We start from the raw sequence: 18,555 nt of genomic DNA on the forward strand, positions 1-18,555 counted from the left end.
TCCTACTATTTTCTGCCCTTTGTTGGGTCTGACTCGGAATAGTAACACTTCCGCCTCAGCTAGAATATTTTTATCTGGAACTGTTGTCGTCCTTAGGATGGGACTGCCACTGAATGTCTCTGTTTCATTGTCTAGTCCGACCTATGTGTGTGGCTATCCACAGGATTCCGGCAGTAGCTTTGCAGGTGCATCAGCCCTTTTTTGTTTTTGTTTGGGAGGAAGAGTGAGGGCACGGGGGCCTGTGACAGCCAGCTTTCATGTTCTCACAAGTGCACACTTCGAGATTACTGCACTTAACCAGTGTTTCTAACATCTTCTTGTAAAAGGAGAGCGCGCCGTGGCCTCAACCATGAAGGAAAGCAGTGAGTATTTAGTCAGCCCGTTTTCTTCTGCATCTCATACCCTGTAAGACTGATGTCACTGAGGCAGAAGTGATCGCTGAGTATTTGCATGTTGCCTAAATTTGGACCTATTTCATTTCAGGTCAGTGCCAATATTAACGTATCTTACAGTTCTCTTGTTATTCTGTAATGTAGCCAAAGATCAGTGACAGTTTTAAGCTGCAAGAGACAGTCCTTTGGGGTAGTTGGTTTCATGTGTTTACTAAGTGTCATTTCATAATTTTTTTTTGGTGGGGGGAGGTAATTAGGTTTATTTATTTATTTTTATAGGAGATACTGGGGCTTGAACCCAGGACCTCATACATGCTAAGCATGTGCTCTACTGCTTCAGCTATACTCTCCCTGCTACTTCATAATATTTTAAGAGAGGGAATATTGAACTTAAAAGTAAGATTAAGCCAAGATTTGAAAAGAAGTTTGGCTCTAATAAAACTTATCTTTCTTATCTTATAATCAAACTCTCTTTTTCGGTATATAAAAGTGCTCCACTATTTCATAAGGAAATAGGTAGTTTTGAGCCTCACTAACATGAGTCCTTTAAGAAGTAAATATTATTTTCTGAAACAACTTTTGTTTCAATAGTTGATTCTTATTAGAATATACCTTACAATATAGTGATGCTAAATATTAAAATCAAAATACCTTATTCATATTTCAACTTTAATATGTTTAACATTTTGATCATTATTTGAAGAGTTTCTTACTGCAGTAAGTCATATTTATAATTAAATGCTCTGTGAAGGTAAGTCCTTATAAATATTTGTGGAAAGAGTAGATAAGTTGATGAGAATAAACTGGTGAATTCCCATCATAGAAATGAAATATTATAGCAAAAAAAGAAGTTAAGTCATTGATTGGGGCCCAAATGGCTGGTCCTACGTTCCATCCTGTGGCTTCTCCAAAGGTAGATGGAATGAATTGGTACAAAGTTAAAATTACCTGACTGTTCATACTCAGAGACTACAGCCTTGGGGACTCCCCTAAGATACTGCCTTAATGGAGCAATGACAGCCAAGATGCTAACATACTTTGTGATTCACAATTTTAAATATCTGCAAATGTTCTTCAGTGCCACTTCACCAATTCTGATCTTTTTGAGTTTTATCAGTGACAATGACTACTTCTTCTAACTAGAAAGATTTAAAAAAAATTTTAAAAAAAGGAAAGAAAAAAAGGACAGGAAGTTGACTAGGGAGCAGATACCTGATCCAGACAGCTTGAAAAGAGACTGTGAGGCAAGCTGAGTAAGGTGTCTGGGTCCCCCAGGAAATGTGAGACGGAACAGACAGCAAACAAGTCAAAGGCTTGTTTCCAAAGGGGGGCAGGGGAAAGTCAGCATCTCCCACAGCACCGGACTTAATCCTTTAACTGGATTATTTGACTCAACCAAGCATTTCAGTATGCCTAACAATTACTGCTTGAGCCCTTATAGTGCATCAGACACTGTGCTAGATGAGTGCTTTACCTCTCTTTTTTAAATTAAATTTTCAAACATAAGTAGAATGAATAATTAATGAACCCCCATCTATCCACAGCCCATAATCATCATGTATGTCCCCTAATTTAATTCTCCCCTCTACCCGCTGAGGTACTGCTAACTCCATTTGACAGATGGGAAACAGGCTCAGAAATTATTTAAAGAGTTCGTCCCGCAGAGTCTAAGTCGTAGGGGCCAGGATCCCTGGGCCGCGACCCCAAAGCCCCTGTATCTTCATGCGCGCCTCTTGGTCATTCTTTTACACCGTCTCCTTCTGCCAGCTCATGTAAGAATATAAAGGGTAAGTGCCTTCCCTGTGACAGAGCCCTGTGTTTCTCCGCTGCCAGGTTGCACAGGGCATGGAGCTGGAGAACTATGAACCGCCCGTGGTGCTGAGAGAGGACAACTGCCGCAGGCGCCGGAGGATGAAGCAGCGCAGCACGGCGGCCAGCCTGTCCTCCATGGAGCTCATCCCCATCGAGTTCGTGCTGCCCACCAGCCAGCGCAACACCAAGACCCCCGAAACGGCGCTGCTGCACGTGGCCAGCCACGGCAATGTGGAGCAGATGAAGGCCCAGGTGTGGCTGCGCGCGCTGGAGACCAGCGTGGCCGCCGACTTCTACCACCGCCTCGGCCCCGATCACTTCCTCCTGCTCTACCAGAAGAAGGGACAGTGGTACGAGATCTATGACAAGTATCAGGTGGTGCAGACCCTGGACTGCCTGCGCTACTGGAAGGTGCTGCACCGCAGCCCTGGGCAGATCCATCTCGTGCAGCGGAGCACGCCCTCAGAGGAGACGCTGGCTTTCCAGCGCCAGCTCAACGCCCTGATCGGCTACGATGTCACCGACGTCAGCAACGTGCACGACGACGAGCTGGAGTTCACGCGCCGCCGCCTGGTCACCCCACGCATGGCCGAGGTGGCCGGCCGGGACCCCAAGCTCTACGCCATGCACCCCTGGGTGACATCCAAGCCCCTCCCGGAGTACCTGTTGAAGAAGATCACCAACAACTGCATCTTCATCATCATTCATCGCAGTACCACTAGCCAGACCATCAAGGTCTCGGCGGATGACACCCCAGGCACCATCCTCCATAGCTTCTTTACCAAGATGGCCAAGAAGAAGTCTCTGATGGATATCCCCGAAAGCCAGAATGAACAAGACTTTGTGTTGCGCGTCTGTGGCCGGGATGAGTACCTGGTAGGTGAGACGCCCATCAAAAACTTCCAGTGGGTGAGGCAGTGCCTGAAGAACGGGGAAGAGATTCACCTGGTGCTGGACACGCCTCCGAACCCAGACCTGGACCAGGTGCGTAAGGAAGAGTGGCCACTGGTGGATGACTGCACAGGAGTCACCGGCTACCATGAGCAGCTGACCATCCATGGGAAGGACCACGAGAGCGTGTTCACCGTGTCCCTGTGGGACTGCGACCGCAAGTTCAGGGTCAAGATCAGAGGCATTGACATCCCCATCCTGCCCCGGAATGCTGACCTCACCGTTTATGTGGAGGCAAACATCCAGTATGGGCAGCAAGTCCTTTGCCAAAGAAGAACTAGCCCCAAACCCTTCACGGAGGAGGTGCTCTGGAACGTGTGGCTTGAGTTCAGTATCAAGATCAAAGACTTACCCAAAGGCGCCCTGCTGAACCTCCAAATCTACTGCGGCAAAGCTCCAGCACTGTCTGGTAAGGCCTCTGCGGAGACCCCCAGTCCTGAGTCCAAAGGCAAAGCTCAGCTTCTCTACTATGTGAACCTGCTGCTAATAGACCACCGCTTCCTCCTGCGCCATGGGGAGTACGTGCTCCACATGTGGCAGCTCTCGGGGAAGGGGGAAGACCATGGAAGCTTCAATGCTGACAAGCTCACGTCGGCAACCAACCCGGACAAGGAGAACTCAATGTCCATCTCCATTCTTCTAGACAATTACTGTCACCCCATAGCCTTGCCTAAACATCGGCCCACCCCTGACCCGGAAGGGGATCGGGTGCGAGCCGAAATGCCCAATCAGCTTCGGAAACAACTGGAGGCAATCATAGCCACTGATCCACTTAACCCTCTCACGGCAGAAGACAAAGAATTGCTCTGGCATTTCAGATATGAAAGCCTTAAGGACCCCAAAGCATATCCTAAGCTCTTTAGCTCCGTGAAATGGGGACAGCAAGAAATTGTAGCCAAAACATACCAACTGTTAGCCAGAAGGGAGGTCTGGGATCAAAGTGCTTTGGATGTTGGATTAACCATGCAACTCCTGGACTGCAACTTTTCAGATGAAAATGTAAGAGCCATTGCAGTTCAGAAACTGGAGAGCTTAGAGGACGACGACGTTCTACATTACCTGCTTCAGCTGGTCCAGGTAGGGGATGCTGGCATTGTCAGTGGAGCACTCGTCTCCAGGAATTCGTTTGCATGTGCACAGGCACCCCATTCATCTGTCTTCAAATGCCCTTTGTCCAGAGAGACATGATCAGTCAAAGTAGATCTGACCAAACTACCTCAAAAAGCAGTAAACTCTTCCATGTACTTTTTTTATTGCCTTTGAGGGCTTGCTGACCAGCATTTTGATGACATTAACATTTCCGCTTTTTAGGAGAACTGGCCCCATGGGAATACTTTGTACTCATTTATTATATTAATGATAGATTTGACTTATTGAATGCTCCCTTATGCCAAGGCTCTAAGTGATTTACATGCCTTTTCTGTGTTATCACATTTAACTTTCCCAACAACTCTGATGGAGGTCAAGTTAATGTTTGTAGTTTATATATAGGAAACCAAGGCACAGAGAGGCTAAGTACTGTGCTCAAGGTCATAGACATTGAAAGACAAGTTCAAACCCAGGAGGTCTGACTCCAGGCTCTGGTCTTTTCACTGCCTCCCAATTTCTTGCATCAATCCAGTGACAGGATAGCATGTCCTAGAGAAAAAAGGTCATACTCCCTGATCATGTTTACCACAATTCATAGAGTGACATTTCATATCCGGATGGGACCTTGAAAGCCCCTCTCTTTCCCCTCTCTTTAGACAGGACTGGTACTGTGTTTCCACTCCCCTTCACAGGCCTTTCCCTGGGGTCCAGAGAGACGAAATCATTTGCCTAAGATTTTCTTAGGAAGTTAAAGAAAGGAGGAACAGATCTGTCTGACTACAGCCATTCTCAAATTACACCATGCTGCTTTACAAGGAAGAGGAAGAAAAGGAACAGGGAGAGAAATGCTATTTTAGAGTGGAGATGTGTTCATTCATTAATTCAACAACATGTACCGAGTGCTTCCCCTGTTCTAGCTGCTGGGGACAGAGCTGTGATCAAAACAGAGCCTGACTGTCCTAGTGTAGCTTGTGGTGCATGAAGACCAACATTAAAGGAGTACACATACAAGCAGATATTTCATAACAAGTTGTGACAAATGCTTCGGGGGAAAGCTACAGAGTGTTTTGAGAAAATAGTCAAGGGGCCTGGGGACACCTGATTAGACTGAGGAAGCCAGGGACAGTTCTGAGGAGGTGATATTTGACCTGAGATTCTTAGGATTAGCCAGCCTATATGTTGGATACCAAACTGTCTAACCATTTAAAGGAAGTTTCTGGAGTTTTCTGATGTGAATTTTGGATACTCTCAACTTTAACTCTGAATCTTCCCATCAGGCAGAAACGTGAAACAATATATTTGGCCTTAGCCTCATCGACCAAATATGTCCAACATTTCTCTCTGCCCATGAGTTCAGATGTTGCCGTAAACGCTAATGAAATTTTAGAATAATCCAGGTATCCTTAGTTGTCTAGTTCTCCCTAATAAAAAACATAAAACAAATTTGCATGTGATCTCTTCCAAGTCCCAAGGCTGCCGTGAATTGTTTTACGTTGCCGTTTTCACTAGTAAACGCTGCAGAATTGGAGAATGATTCGTGCTCTTCTTGGAAATGCTTAAATGAAAGAGGTCACTAAGTAATAGTAATCTTGAATCTGTGGTCATAAATTTGAAGAAGAGTAGTCATTTATAACACTATTTGAGACATTTTCAGGTATGGCCAAATGACTCATTGATTCCTGATTAAAATAATCTCCTAGTTGAGATATGCATTGTCTTTACAGAAGTGAAACATAAAGAGGGTCAGAAAGACTCACGTTTGGGTTAGAAACTCAATAACATTTCTTAAGTGAGTACCAGTGGCGAAATAACCACATTCTCAGAATTAAGATCTTAGCTACAGCTACAGTGGCACCTATTTGAGCATACCACATCTTCAAAAACATGGAGATAACTGAAATATTATCAGGTCACTACTGCTCTGATCATTTCCAAACTGGAAAACCAGAGTTAGTATTATAAATCATACCAAAAAGCCCTGGGTCCCTAATACACAGAGTAGAATGGGCATTTCTCCTATTCCTTAGGAAAATTGGACAGACTATGTCTATTTATAAAGGAAATACTCTGAGAGATTTAATTTTAAACCTCTATTAATGCTTGTACATGACATCTACCCTTTAACTCTATACATGCACCTCTAATAGTCAAACAATATTTGTTAGTCTTGCTGCCTTTAAAATTACGAACTATTGCAGACTTGCAGAAAAGTACAAAATATGATGTAACTAATATCCATGCACCCACCATAATTTAATTATTTTTCACTTTTTTTTTTTTTTAACTGGCCAGGCCACAGCGAGGGGAGTGAAGGGCAGCCCCCTGCCCCAGCCCTGTTCTTGGTCCAACCCCTAATTTTTACTTTGTTTTTTTCCTTCAGTCTCAGCGTTGTCACCTACGTGAATATCTCTGTATTAGCCAAGTGATATGACAACTACTAAAAACTACTAAGCCTGAGGAATCATATAAAACAAGAGATTTTTCGGGCAAAAAGCTCTGTATACGCTGCATCATGGTAGGGAATAATGATCACTCTGTTGCAGTGAGAACCGGGGAGCAGCTCAGTGACTTGCAGTCTGACGCCAAACACACATCTTGAATAAAAGAGAAGCAATGGGATTTTCAGGATCTTCACATCCAACAAATATTTTTTCCTCCCTACATGTACAGTATTCCCACTGTCTGTTTTCTTTCCAACAACCTTTCGTACCTTCCACTTTTATAGATTTGTTATAGCCATCTCCATCTTTCCCTTCTATCCTTCCAATAAATCAGGTAAGCCCTTAATGGGAACAGAAGCCCTCCCCTCTTTGTCTTTGCCGTTATCAAAAGCTCATGATTGTGAGTCAAGAGTTCTGGCTTCTAATCCTGGTCCTTAAGCAAGTGGTTCACTCTGGCCCAAAGTGCCCTTGAAAAGAAAGGATTGAACTTGTGCCTGGTGAGATTCTCATCACCCTATCCATAGAAACCCTCCAAGGCAGACCATCAGTTTTTCTCCATTTCCTGTTTCTTGATTAACCAACAGAGAAGGCAGTCCTACAAATGCCAATGTGTTCTTCCCTTAGGCTGTGAAATTTGAACCATACCATGACAGCGCCCTGGCCAGGTTTCTGCTGAAGCGTGGCTTAAGAGTAAGTACTTCTATTTTGCTAAAAGCGTCGTGACATTTAAAAAGTTGTTCAGAATTGGCCGAGATCTCGAGCATGAGTCATAAGGATTTCAATCTTCTTGTTTCCACTCTCAGAACAAAAGAATTGGTCACTTCTTGTTTTGGTTCTTGAGAAGTGAGATCGCCCAGTCCAGGCACTATCAGCAGAGGTTTGCAGTGATTCTGGAAGCCTATCTAAGGGGCTGTGGCACGGCCATGCTGCACGACTTCACCCAACAAGTCCAAGTAATTGACATGTTACAGAAAGTCACCATTGATATTAAATCACTCTCTGCAGAAAAGTATGACGTCAGTTCCCAAGGTACGGTGGCTGTATTTTCTTGGTCCTCTTTCCAAATGCCTTGGTCTCCAATGCCATCGCCCCTGTGATTCTTCCTCCTCCTAGAAGCCAAGTCCCAACTTCCAAAAGGTAGCCAAGAACTGATTTTTTGTTCTTCTGTCTTCATGAAGGAAGCAAATGTAAAGTTCTCCCTTTACAAGTTAATATATTTAAAAACCATATACACGTTCTAATGATGAATTTATGATAACAGATAGCAAACGCTTTGAAAAATTAAAACAGCACAATGAAGATGTAAGATGTATTTTTTAAAGAATAGTCATGCACACACAGAAGATTAGTTATTTCCAAATATTTATCCTTTTCTCCCCATCTTTCAATATATGCATATAATTTTCAAATCTTCAGTCTTTTAAAATAATGAATTGAGAAACTATTTTAAATTTTTGTGTATATATATAGACATATACATCATATATAGCTATATATATGTGTGTGTGTATATATAATCAGAGTACTTCCTATATATATATATATATATATCACCGTCTCTCTGAAGCCGTTTCCAGGATTTCTTTCCTAAGGAGGAAAAGTAATCACTCTCTATCTGTATTCCTATAGGTTTTGGTGGATACTACATTAAATTATGGTCATTAACACATCTTTCTGGTCTGTTAGACTACATGAGCCTTGAAGCTAGGAAATATCTCTTATTCATGTTTGTAATATCTAGATCCAGCACTGTGGTTCTTAAGGGGCACTCAGTAACATACTCAGCCAGTATTTTACACATCTGAATATTCTGATTTTCCATTTTTTCCTTTGATTCTTTTCCAATACACCCATAATGCTCTCTCCTAAAAATAATAATGGTAGTAATAATCTTACTTTTATTTTTATTGTAAGCAAGACAGGGAAATATTTGTACTGGCCTCCAGTCTGTCTGTTATCCAGGCAGTAATTTGTATGTATTTTGCCTTTAGAATTATGAAGCTGTCATATCATCTCCACACAATCTAACTTCCTCTTTTGAAAAGAATTTACCAAACCCTAACCGAATTCCATTTAATAAACGGCCTTCAAATGTCTGTTCCCCAAATCAGATGGCAGTTTAAAGTTTGTTGTTGGAAAGGAAACTACAGTATCAATTCCCTATCACCATCCTTAAAACATCCTCCTCCACCTGACCGTCTCGAGATTCCTTATATACTCAGCTATTCCTACCCCTGCTGTAGTGTATGTACGTGGTTATATCGCTCCCGGTGAGCCCCTAGTGAGCCTGATGTATCCTGCCACCCTGAATGGTTAGTTCCTCAAAGACAGAAACCTACCCCCTTTCCTCCTGCTCCACACCAGACCAAATACATAGAATGTTGTGAATGCACATGGCCTCAGGAAGGGTGATAGATGACATGGCTAATTTCTTGAACTCAACATAACTCTTGTGTCCTTTTGACAATTACAGTTATTTCCCAACTTAAGCAAAAGCTTGAAAACCTCCAGAATTTGAATCTCCCCCAGAGCTTCCGAGTTCCATATGATCCTGGACTGAAAGCAGGAGCACTGGTGGTAGGTATCGCCTTAATGTCCTCACGTTGTCACCGTGTCCTGACAGTGGCTCCACATACTTTTCAGGGTCCCGTGGATTAAAGCCGATGTCTATACAGAGACAGGGAAGCTGGAAAGTCCCCAATGGGCTTTTGTCAAACCCTTCTCTAAACACTAGATACTATAAACCTCAACCCCCAGACAATCTCCCATCCAGTTTGTTTTCAATCAGCTTTCTTGAGGAACCATTTGTATACAATAAAATTTACCCATTTTAAGTTCAATGAGTTTTGACAAATATATACAACCATATAACTGTCACCACAATTAGGATGCAAAACATTTCCATTGAAATGTTTGAGAAAAAATTCTTTCAGATCCCTTTGTAACTAGTCCTTTCCTTCTTCCACACCCAGTCCCAGATAAGAGATCTGCTTTCTGTTGTGAAATTTTGCCTTTTCTAGAATGTCATGAAGTAGAATCTTGCAGTATGTAGTTTTTATATCTGGATTCTTTTACTTGGCATAATGCTTTTAAGATCCATCCATGTTGCTGTGTGTCTCAGCAGTCTGTTCCTTTTTATGACTGAGTCCTATTCCCTTGCACGGCAATACCACAATTTGTTTTCTATTCACCTTTTGAGTAAATATTTAGCAGTGAGATAGTTAGGTCATACGGGAAGTGTGTGTTTATAAGATACTGCCAAACTGTCTTTCCATTTTATAATGAGCACTGTGCTATTTTATGACACAGTTGTCAGTTTATGCAAGTTCTCATTGTTCCACATCCTAACGAACACTTAACATCAGTCTTTTTAATTATAGCCATTCAATGGCTGTGAAGTGGTATCTCACTGTTGTTTTTATTTGTATTTCCCTAACGATGTTGAGCATCTTCTCACATGCTTATTTGCCATCTTCTTTTGGGAAGTTTCTTTTCACATTTTCCATTCATTTTTAATTTGGGTTGCCGCCTTCTTATTATTTATGTTATTCCTGTATTCTAGATTCAAATCCTTTATCAGATATAGTCTACAAATATTTTCTCCCAGTCTGTGACTTATCTTTTCATTTTCTTAGTAGTGTATTTCAAAGAGCAGAAGGTTTTCACTTTAAGTCCAGCTTATCACTTTTTCTTTTACGGTTCATGCATTTCGTGTCCTAACAAGTGTTTGCTTAATCAAGAGACATTTGGTAATGTCTGGGACATTTTTGATTGCTACAACCAGGAGAATGCTACCAGCAACCTGTGGGTACAGACCAGAGATGCTGCCAAATATTCTGCAATGTACAGGACAGTCCCCACCCCCAATGACAAAAAAATTATCCAGCCCAAAGTGTCAGTAGTGCCGAAGTTGAGAAACACTGCCCAATTCAATGTGACAAATGTTTTTTCCTAAAAGTTTTGTAGTTTTAATTCCTGCATTTAAGTCTTTGATCCATGTTTTAATATTACATCCTCTTAGCAGTAAACTGGCTCTATAGCAAAAGCACACACTATCCACTGTCAGCATGAAGTTAGAGGCTAACAGGAATAATGATATATTAATACAACTTCAAATTATGTTTGCTTTTCTTAAAGAGCACATCATATTATTGATCCATGGTCAATTCACTTTTGGCTAAAACTCCTAAGATTTTTATTTTTTATTATTTTTTTTTTTTGGAGTGAGTGGCTGCTAAGCCACATTTCCCACACCTTGAATTTATCTACATGTATGGGGGATTGGGACAGGAGATAGGCATTGTACCTGCGCTAGGTTTCCATTGATGGCTGTTAAATTTCATCCTGTTAGATTTGGCCTAGAATTATATTGCAGTTGATTCTGCAACAACAGTTTTTAGACAGTATGGTAACAACAGAACTCTTTTTCAACGCAAATCTTAGGGGGAGGCCAAATATATATACAAATAACAGCCAAGTTGCTCTGCATTAGAGGGGACACAGACGTGCAGGAGTCCTATGGGAGTGGGGTGTGCAGAGGATGAGAGATGCCACGCATCTCAGGCACCGCCACGGATGCTTAGGGTTCCTTGGAACACACTTTGAGAACCACTGGTTGAAGCAGTGTGCATTCCTCTCACTAGCTTTTTTTTTTATTTGATGAAAATGCCTTTGGCATTTTTACCCAAATCACTGAAAATCATTTTCCAAGTGGGACTGGGTCCTAGTTGTTTACAGTGATGCTTTGCAAGAAGATGTGTGTCTCCACAATATGTGTTCAATTGTGTGTAGGAAGCTTATGGCTGTTTTCTTACAGATTGAAAAATGTAAAGTGATGGCCTCCAAGAAAAAGCCCTTGTGGCTTGAGTTTAAATGTGCTGACCCTACAGCTCTATCAAACGAAACAATTGGAATTATCTTTAAACACGGTGATGATCTGCGCCAAGACATGCTGATTTTACAGGTGGGCCACTGTTAAGGAATTTTTTTTTTCAATTACCTGAGAAGAGAATTCTTTGTTAGATCTTTAAAAATGCCTTCTATTGACTGTATTGCTGTTCCCCTATTTTACCTGATGAACAGTTTCCACTGGCCCATGGATATGCAGTCTAGTGAGCCTCGCAGCTCTGTCCATTCCGAGGAGGTGCATGTCCGCACTCCCAAACAGCCAGCTGCACTTCCCTCACCCTGCCTCTTTGCTGCATGCCCCACTCCCAGTGTGGGACACAGGGTAGAGACACACTGACCCCCTAGTGTGCGCCGTATTCATCTCCACAGACATAGCTACGCACCCACAGGTGCTCTCCTCGGAGCCATCACCTTTGATTCATATCCATGTACACAAACTCAAGTAAATGATTAATAGGAAGCAGGGAGAAGATGAACAGGCAGGCGACTGGAGAATTCATGCAGTTCAGTAACAAGAGTAAACAGATACTAGAACAGAAGGTGAACGGGGAAGGTATCAATGTTGACCATTTTCATATTTTCTAACATAAACTTTAGCTTTGCAAATGTGTAAAGTAATATTCTCCATACCCTAACGGTTTAATACTGTAGAGGTAACACTAACATTTAGTATGATTTAATGAAAATAGGCAAACCACACTGATTTAAATGTAACCTATTCTTTTTTTTGTAATTAGGTTTATATATTTATTTTTAGAGGAGGTACTGGGGATTGAACCAAGGATCTTGTGCATGCTAGGCATGTGCTCATTCTACCACTTGAGCTATACTCTCCCCATAAATGTAGCCTATTTAAGAGATCATGCTTTCATCTCTATGTTCTTGTTTTTGTTTATTTTTGATATAACAATAATACCTTTTGCTCTCTTTTCAAGAATAGTATGTGACAAGGACCTACAGTACAGCACAGGGAATATATTCAATATCTTAAAATAACCTATAATGAAAAAGAATATATATATGTATATATAAATATATATATATAACTGAATCACTATGCTGTACACCTGAAACTAACACGATTGTAAATCAACCATACTTCAATTGAAAAAAAAGAACGGTATGAGTATTATCCTGGAAGTAGTTACTAAAAAAAAAAAAGAAAAAAGAAAAGAAATCCTTCAAAGCTTTTGAGAGTTTATTAAATCTCCAGTAAATCTGCAGAATCTTGAATTATTTGAACATGGGCACTTCAAAATCACAAAACATAGCTGTGTTGTTCCTCTCATTTTGAGGGGAAGTTTGCACTTGTCGTTTAAGTGCTTTTTCTCCCCCCATCTTTGAGGCAGTTTGGCAGGTAAGGGCAGGTTATTTAAGCCGTCTAAGCCTTAATCTCTTCACCTGCATAATGGGAATAATTATCCAGTCCATGCTAGGGGTTAGTGCAAAGGATCAACGTAAATCAGCACTCAGTGAATGTCAGTCATCACCACTGTTACTGCTATTGTTGCATCGGTTGTAGCCCAAGAGTGAGTGCCTTATGGATAAAAATGTGTTAGTGGAACCTTTTTCATTGTGGTAAAATACACATAACTTGGAATATTTGAATAATAGATGAATCATGGCTAAAACCTCCCCCAAAACAAATCCAACTATCCTCTTTCCCAAGGTACCTCTCAGGGACCAAAACTGACAGGCTTCCAAGAAAGGGAAACTTGAGAGTACCAGGTCGATAAATAAGAGCACATTTGTTGCTTACATATTTTATGGTCACTTAAATACCTTGTGTTACCAGAGAAGACTGTTGCTGTTGTTGTTTTTAACAGAGAAGAAAAATATACACTGATAATGGAGATGTTTTTGTCTTTTGATGCCCAGATTCTACGAATCATGGAGTCCATTTGGGAGACTGAGTCTTTGGATCTGTGCCTCCTGCCGTATGGATGCATCTCAACTGGTGACAAAATAGGTGTGTGGTTACCTCGGGGTGAACAGACCACTCAGCTCGTTTTAAAGGATAATTCCTTTAGTGTAGGCATTTAATAACTGCCAAATGACAATCATAATCCATAGAAAAAGGAAGAAAATGTTCCAATGCTGGCGAATGTAACTCTCGGTTTAATGCAGACATGCTGAGAATACATGAATGCACCATTGAACTCCTTGTGACTTGATGAGGAAATGACCATAGTGAGAGCTTGTTCCCTCCTCTCTACTTCTCCACCTCTGAACTCACACGTTTCACTGCACATTAAACTTCTCTCTCACAAATAGCATTTAAAAATAGATGGAAAGATCTGTCACTTGTTTTGCTATCCCAGAATTCACATTATCAAAGCTATTACATGCTCTTAGGTGCTTTTACAGACATTTCACATCTTAATTTCAATCAAACAGGTTTTTAATTGAGTTTCCAACTTGAGTAGTGTAGAAAACCATTTACATTAGACTCTGTAATTTAGAAAAGGGAAAGACCCAGGTTGCCAAGTGAGGAAAGATGCATCCAACACCTTCGTGCTTTTGCTTATTAAAAAACTAGCCCTTTCCTCTTTTCATTCAGGGATATTGAAAGCAGGTCCTACACAGTCCCGAATCCTCCTCCTTTTCTTTCTCTTCCTCCTAAGAAAACCAACAGCATGAATCTGGAAAATATCCCCCTGGTTGAGAAAGCTCTCCGCCCTCCAACAGAGACACAGCCGTTCCTCCCTGGGTCAGGTTACTCAGCCCCGGTTGGCATCAGACTCTGTGTGTCTTCCCATAGGAATGATCGAGATCGTGAAAGACGCCACAACGATCGCCAAAATTCAGCAAAGCACGGTGGGCAACACGGGCGCCTTTAAAGATGAAGTCCTGAATCACTGGCTCAAGGAAAAATGCCCCATTGACGAAAAGGTGGGCTCCTGCTTTTCCCCACCCTGAAGGCTCCTGACACGTTGTCATGACACAGCAGTAGAGGTTTCACGGTTCCAAGGGGTCTGCCAGGGCCACGCACCCTGACACACTGGGGAAGCCCCTTATTCCTGAGCTCCTGGGGCTTTAAGTGCTTTCCCATGGTGACACAGCGGATCTGTGTACCACAGAGGTGCTCGGCTCAGAACTCCCTGAGCATTTGCTTCTCCTATGATTAGGAGGCCTGCTTTGCATAAAATTTGGTTCTGGGAACTAACTTGTTACCACTTTTGATGATCGCCTATTGTTCAGCAGAAAAATTTATTTACCGTGTATAAACTCTTTCCGACCTGGGAAACAGATCTTTTAAAGTAATTTATAATTTACCACCATCGCACCCTAACCCCAATGGTAAATTATGGATGCTGAGAATGTCAGTCCCATTCCTCAGAAGTACATCTGCTGAGTCCTTCACAGACTGTGCGGTTAAGCTGTTTGGCTGCTGGTTAAAGTTCTGCTGTACAGGATTAGCACTTCTCATTTGCATGGTTAGCAGCCTTTGGGGGAGGAAATATAATTAGTAGCATTTATTAGTCTGTTATACATGTGCATTTGTGAACCCATGCATGCTTTAAGTGGTCACAAGCAAAACATATGTTCACAAATGAAGGCGGAATCATTATGGGTTCTGTATTGTTGCTGGCAAGTCATGCATGGAGAGGCACTCTGATTAAATTACTGTTGTCCTTTGACTCTTTGCTTCCTCCCTGGGCTACTGTGATTCATCGTATCTTCACCTAAAATATTAAGCAGAGCAGTGAGAAAGTTGGCACTTAATCCAGAGAACCCTAATGAAACCAGGCACAACTGACTTGCTCTTGGAAAATGATCCCCAGAAGACCGTGTTTTGGGGAGTCCTTTGTAATAGCTTCATGCTGCTCTTTGTAGTTAAAACACAACTAATGTTCAGACATATTTTAATTAGTTTCAGGCAGCGGTGGAGAGATTTGTTTATTCCTGCGCTGGCTACTGTGTGGCAACCTTTGTTCTTGGAATAGGCGACAGACACAATGACAATATTATGATCTCAGAGACAGGTGAGTTTATGTATTGTAGATCAATTTTTAAAACTGGAATAAAATACACATAATATAAAATCTACCATTTTGACCAGTGTTAAGTGCATACTTAACTGCACTCACCTGGTTGTGCAACCATCCCCACCATCCACCTCTAGAACTTTTTCGCCTTGCCCCATGGGAACTCTGTGCCCACTGAACACGAATCCCCCCATTCCCCCTCCCCCAGCACAGAGACATTTTTAAATGGAGGTCAAGGTTGGAGCACATGTCTAGAAGTCATTATTGTGTAGGGACACAGAGGCTGTGATCATTCTAGAAAGGACCCAGGGGTGAGTAATGGAAGAAGATGCAGGACATGGGACTTCAGAAGGACAAGCCAGTCAGAAGCTAGAAGGCAGTCCTATCTCAGAAGCTAATGCAAGTGGGTGTTATCAGCAGTGTCCGATGGTGCAGAGAAGCAACAAAGTAGTCACAGATATCCTTTAATCTGAAATGCTGTGCCTTCCTAACCTACCCCCTTCACTGGTTCACTGTCCACTCTGACAGTGGTCAGTACTGGCTACACACCATGAAATTTTTCTCCAAAAAATTTGGACCAATTTAAGAGTAGAGTCTAGAAACAGCACCATATTGGGGTAAATCACTAACTCTCTGTGGGAATTAAGAGATAATGCATCTAAGTATATAGAGGTATATATACGTATGCATCATACGTATATAGAGGGCTATACTAATGAGAAGAGGTGATGGGAACTGTAGTGGTAGAAATTGACCTATGGAGGGAGGGTATAGCTTAGCGGCAGAGTGCGTGCTTAGCATGCACGAGGTCCTGGGTTCAATCCCCAGTACCTCCATTAAGAAAAAAAAGAAGTAAGCAAATCTAATTACCTCTTCACCAAAACAACCAAAAAAAGTGCAAAAAAATCAACTATACTTCAATAAAGAAAGTTTAAAAAAAAAAAAAGAAATTGACCCAAACGAAATTCAAAAATGATTTATTTCTATCATGCAACTCAAAAGTAAAAGATGAACCCCACCCTGGCAGAGTGAAACATCAGTCTCTCCTGAGTTACTTAAAGGGCATAAAAGAGTCTTGGGTGTAATGATGACATATAAGCCAGAGAGTTTTGATTTATATTTCTAAAAGTAATTCTGAGACAAGAATTTTTTTTAATGGCATCTGGCTGTCATTTAAAGAACACCAGAAGGGTATCAAAACTACTCTTGGTTCAAAGGGTGCTTTGTGGCTACTACTACACACACCTGCTAATAAAACAGAGTAAAAATAGCACTCTCACCCAAGATAGCTCATTTTCAGGCAACTTAAAAATGTCAAGAGATAAACAAATCAGGGTGTTCTTTGCAACTGCTTATGCCAGGGTAATGATGTCAGACATTTTCTTCCCTCAAGGAAATCTATTTCACATTGACTTCGGGCACATTCTTGGGAATTACAAAAGTTTCCTGGGCATTAATAAAGAAAGAGTACCCTTTGTGCTGACCCCAGACTTCCTGTTTGTGATGGGGACTTCCGGAAAGAAGACAAGCCTACACTTCCAGAAATTTCAGGTAACTGACCTCCCTCTTGATCACCTTCCGGAAACACCAACCAGATGGTGCCCACCACCCTCACCTCTCGCTCCCCTTTGAGCTCCTCTCGCCTCTGCCCACTTTCTTCTGGCATGACCCTTTGCCCCATTTCCTCTGTTCCTTCCCCAAGTGCAAAATGACGCTTCTCAGTAATCCTCCCCCAAAAACCAAACAGCAAATAAAAGTATTCCATAATCAGTGGGATGGGCAAATAAAACCCACCAGGATGATGCGGTCCTGAAAAGAGTGCTTTCAGGAAAAGCACCGGACAAACAGGTTTAGCCTTTAAATATCTACCTAATCAAGACATTGCCTAGAAGATCTAAATTTTACATGTACTTTTCAGGACTTGCAAATGATTGTGAGTTTCGCTTGATTTTAGCTACTGGCATAGGTTTATCAGTTACCAACACAAAGGATTCTTGCTTGTCTCCTTTTGTAAAGATTAGTCCCTTCTCATTTGAAATCTTGTCAGCTCAACTCCAGGTTGGTCTGAGAGCTCTGGCTTGTCCCTCTCACCGTGACACCCGCCCTGCCCTGGGTCTTTCCATCTCCTTGGGAGTCTTCTCATTCTGCTTTCTCTTTCATTCCTTCCTACCCACCTCCACTTTTGACCATCACAGCAGATTTCAAATACCTGAGGAGTAAAATTTTCACTCTTGCAAATGTAGTAGTAACCATGAATGAACGTAACTCAGAAAAGGTGTAAACCTTTTTATTATTTTATCGCCATACAAACACTAAACCAATGAGCAGAAGCAGAGTGATTACTTTATATGCACGTTTATCTCAGGTTTGCTTTAAATAGCCCCCTCCTCTCGTGCCTCTTAAATATGATTTGATTTGCACTCAGGACTTGTGCTGTCCCACGTTAACCTTGGGAGAGGACAGGGGCCTTAACGTTTGGTGGAACAGGAACTAAGATGTATTGTTTTGAAACCAGTCCGTTCTTGTTTGTTCTCCTGGCTGACGTTTGCTGTGGTGGTTACCGGACTTCCCCTCCCGTAGTTCCAGGGGTGTTGTCAGAGAAACTGAAATCTCCGTGGCCAGATGGTCTTAGGATTTTTAGTGTGTGTTTTTCTGTGTAAACTCAACTGGGTTAAAGACTGTTTCCAGGGATTTGACACATTTCAGTCCTGTTTTTCTTTAAAGTTAAAAATCCCATGTTTTGACAACTTCCTGGAAGAGAAAAATGGTTCCACAAACAAAACAAAACAAAACAAAAAAAGCACCTGGAAGAGTTTTTCCCTTTAAAGGGAGGAAGATATTCCGTTCTCCTCTCCTGGAAGCATGCAGCTGACAAGCTTTGCACAAATACAGCAGCAGTAGTGCCATTTAAAGGGTCAAACAGACACAAGGAATCTGACCTCACCCACAGTCTCTCCTTGTCTCTGTGTTTAT

At 41.9% G+C, this 18,555-nt stretch overlaps 1 protein-coding gene across 5 annotated transcripts in view; it reads left to right on the forward strand.

The window, feature by feature from the left end:
- Window positions 1-18,555, forward strand: part of PIK3CG (phosphatidylinositol-4,5-bisphosphate 3-kinase catalytic subunit gamma) — a 35,811-nt gene that overhangs the window by 203 nt on the left and 17,053 nt on the right. For 2 of the 5 annotated variants that reach the window (XM_074367657.1, XM_010946704.3), the window contains exons 2-10: window positions 2,226-4,232; window positions 7,310-7,375; window positions 7,489-7,714; window positions 9,159-9,262; window positions 11,502-11,648; window positions 13,472-13,562; window positions 14,355-14,485; window positions 15,468-15,579; window positions 16,976-17,133. In XM_074367657.1, coding sequence (XP_074223758.1) covers window positions 2,238-4,232; window positions 7,310-7,375; window positions 7,489-7,714; window positions 9,159-9,262; window positions 11,502-11,648; window positions 13,472-13,562; window positions 14,355-14,485; window positions 15,468-15,579; window positions 16,976-17,133 — 3,030 coding nt within the window. In that variant the 5' untranslated portion in view covers window positions 2,226-2,237. Of the gene's footprint in view, window positions 1-17; window positions 484-2,225; window positions 4,233-7,309; window positions 7,376-7,488; window positions 7,715-9,158; window positions 9,263-11,501; window positions 11,649-13,471; window positions 13,563-14,354; window positions 14,486-15,467; window positions 15,580-16,975; window positions 17,134-18,555 lie in introns of those variants that run through there. The other 3 variants (XM_074367656.1, XM_010946703.3, XM_010946706.3) reach the window with 3 other exon arrangements.

The sequence above is a fragment of the Camelus bactrianus genome, chromosome 7 (genome assembly GCF_048773025.1).
Source record: "Camelus bactrianus isolate YW-2024 breed Bactrian camel chromosome 7, ASM4877302v1, whole genome shotgun sequence".
In the NCBI taxonomy this organism is placed as follows: domain Eukaryota; kingdom Metazoa; phylum Chordata; class Mammalia; order Artiodactyla; family Camelidae; genus Camelus; species Camelus bactrianus.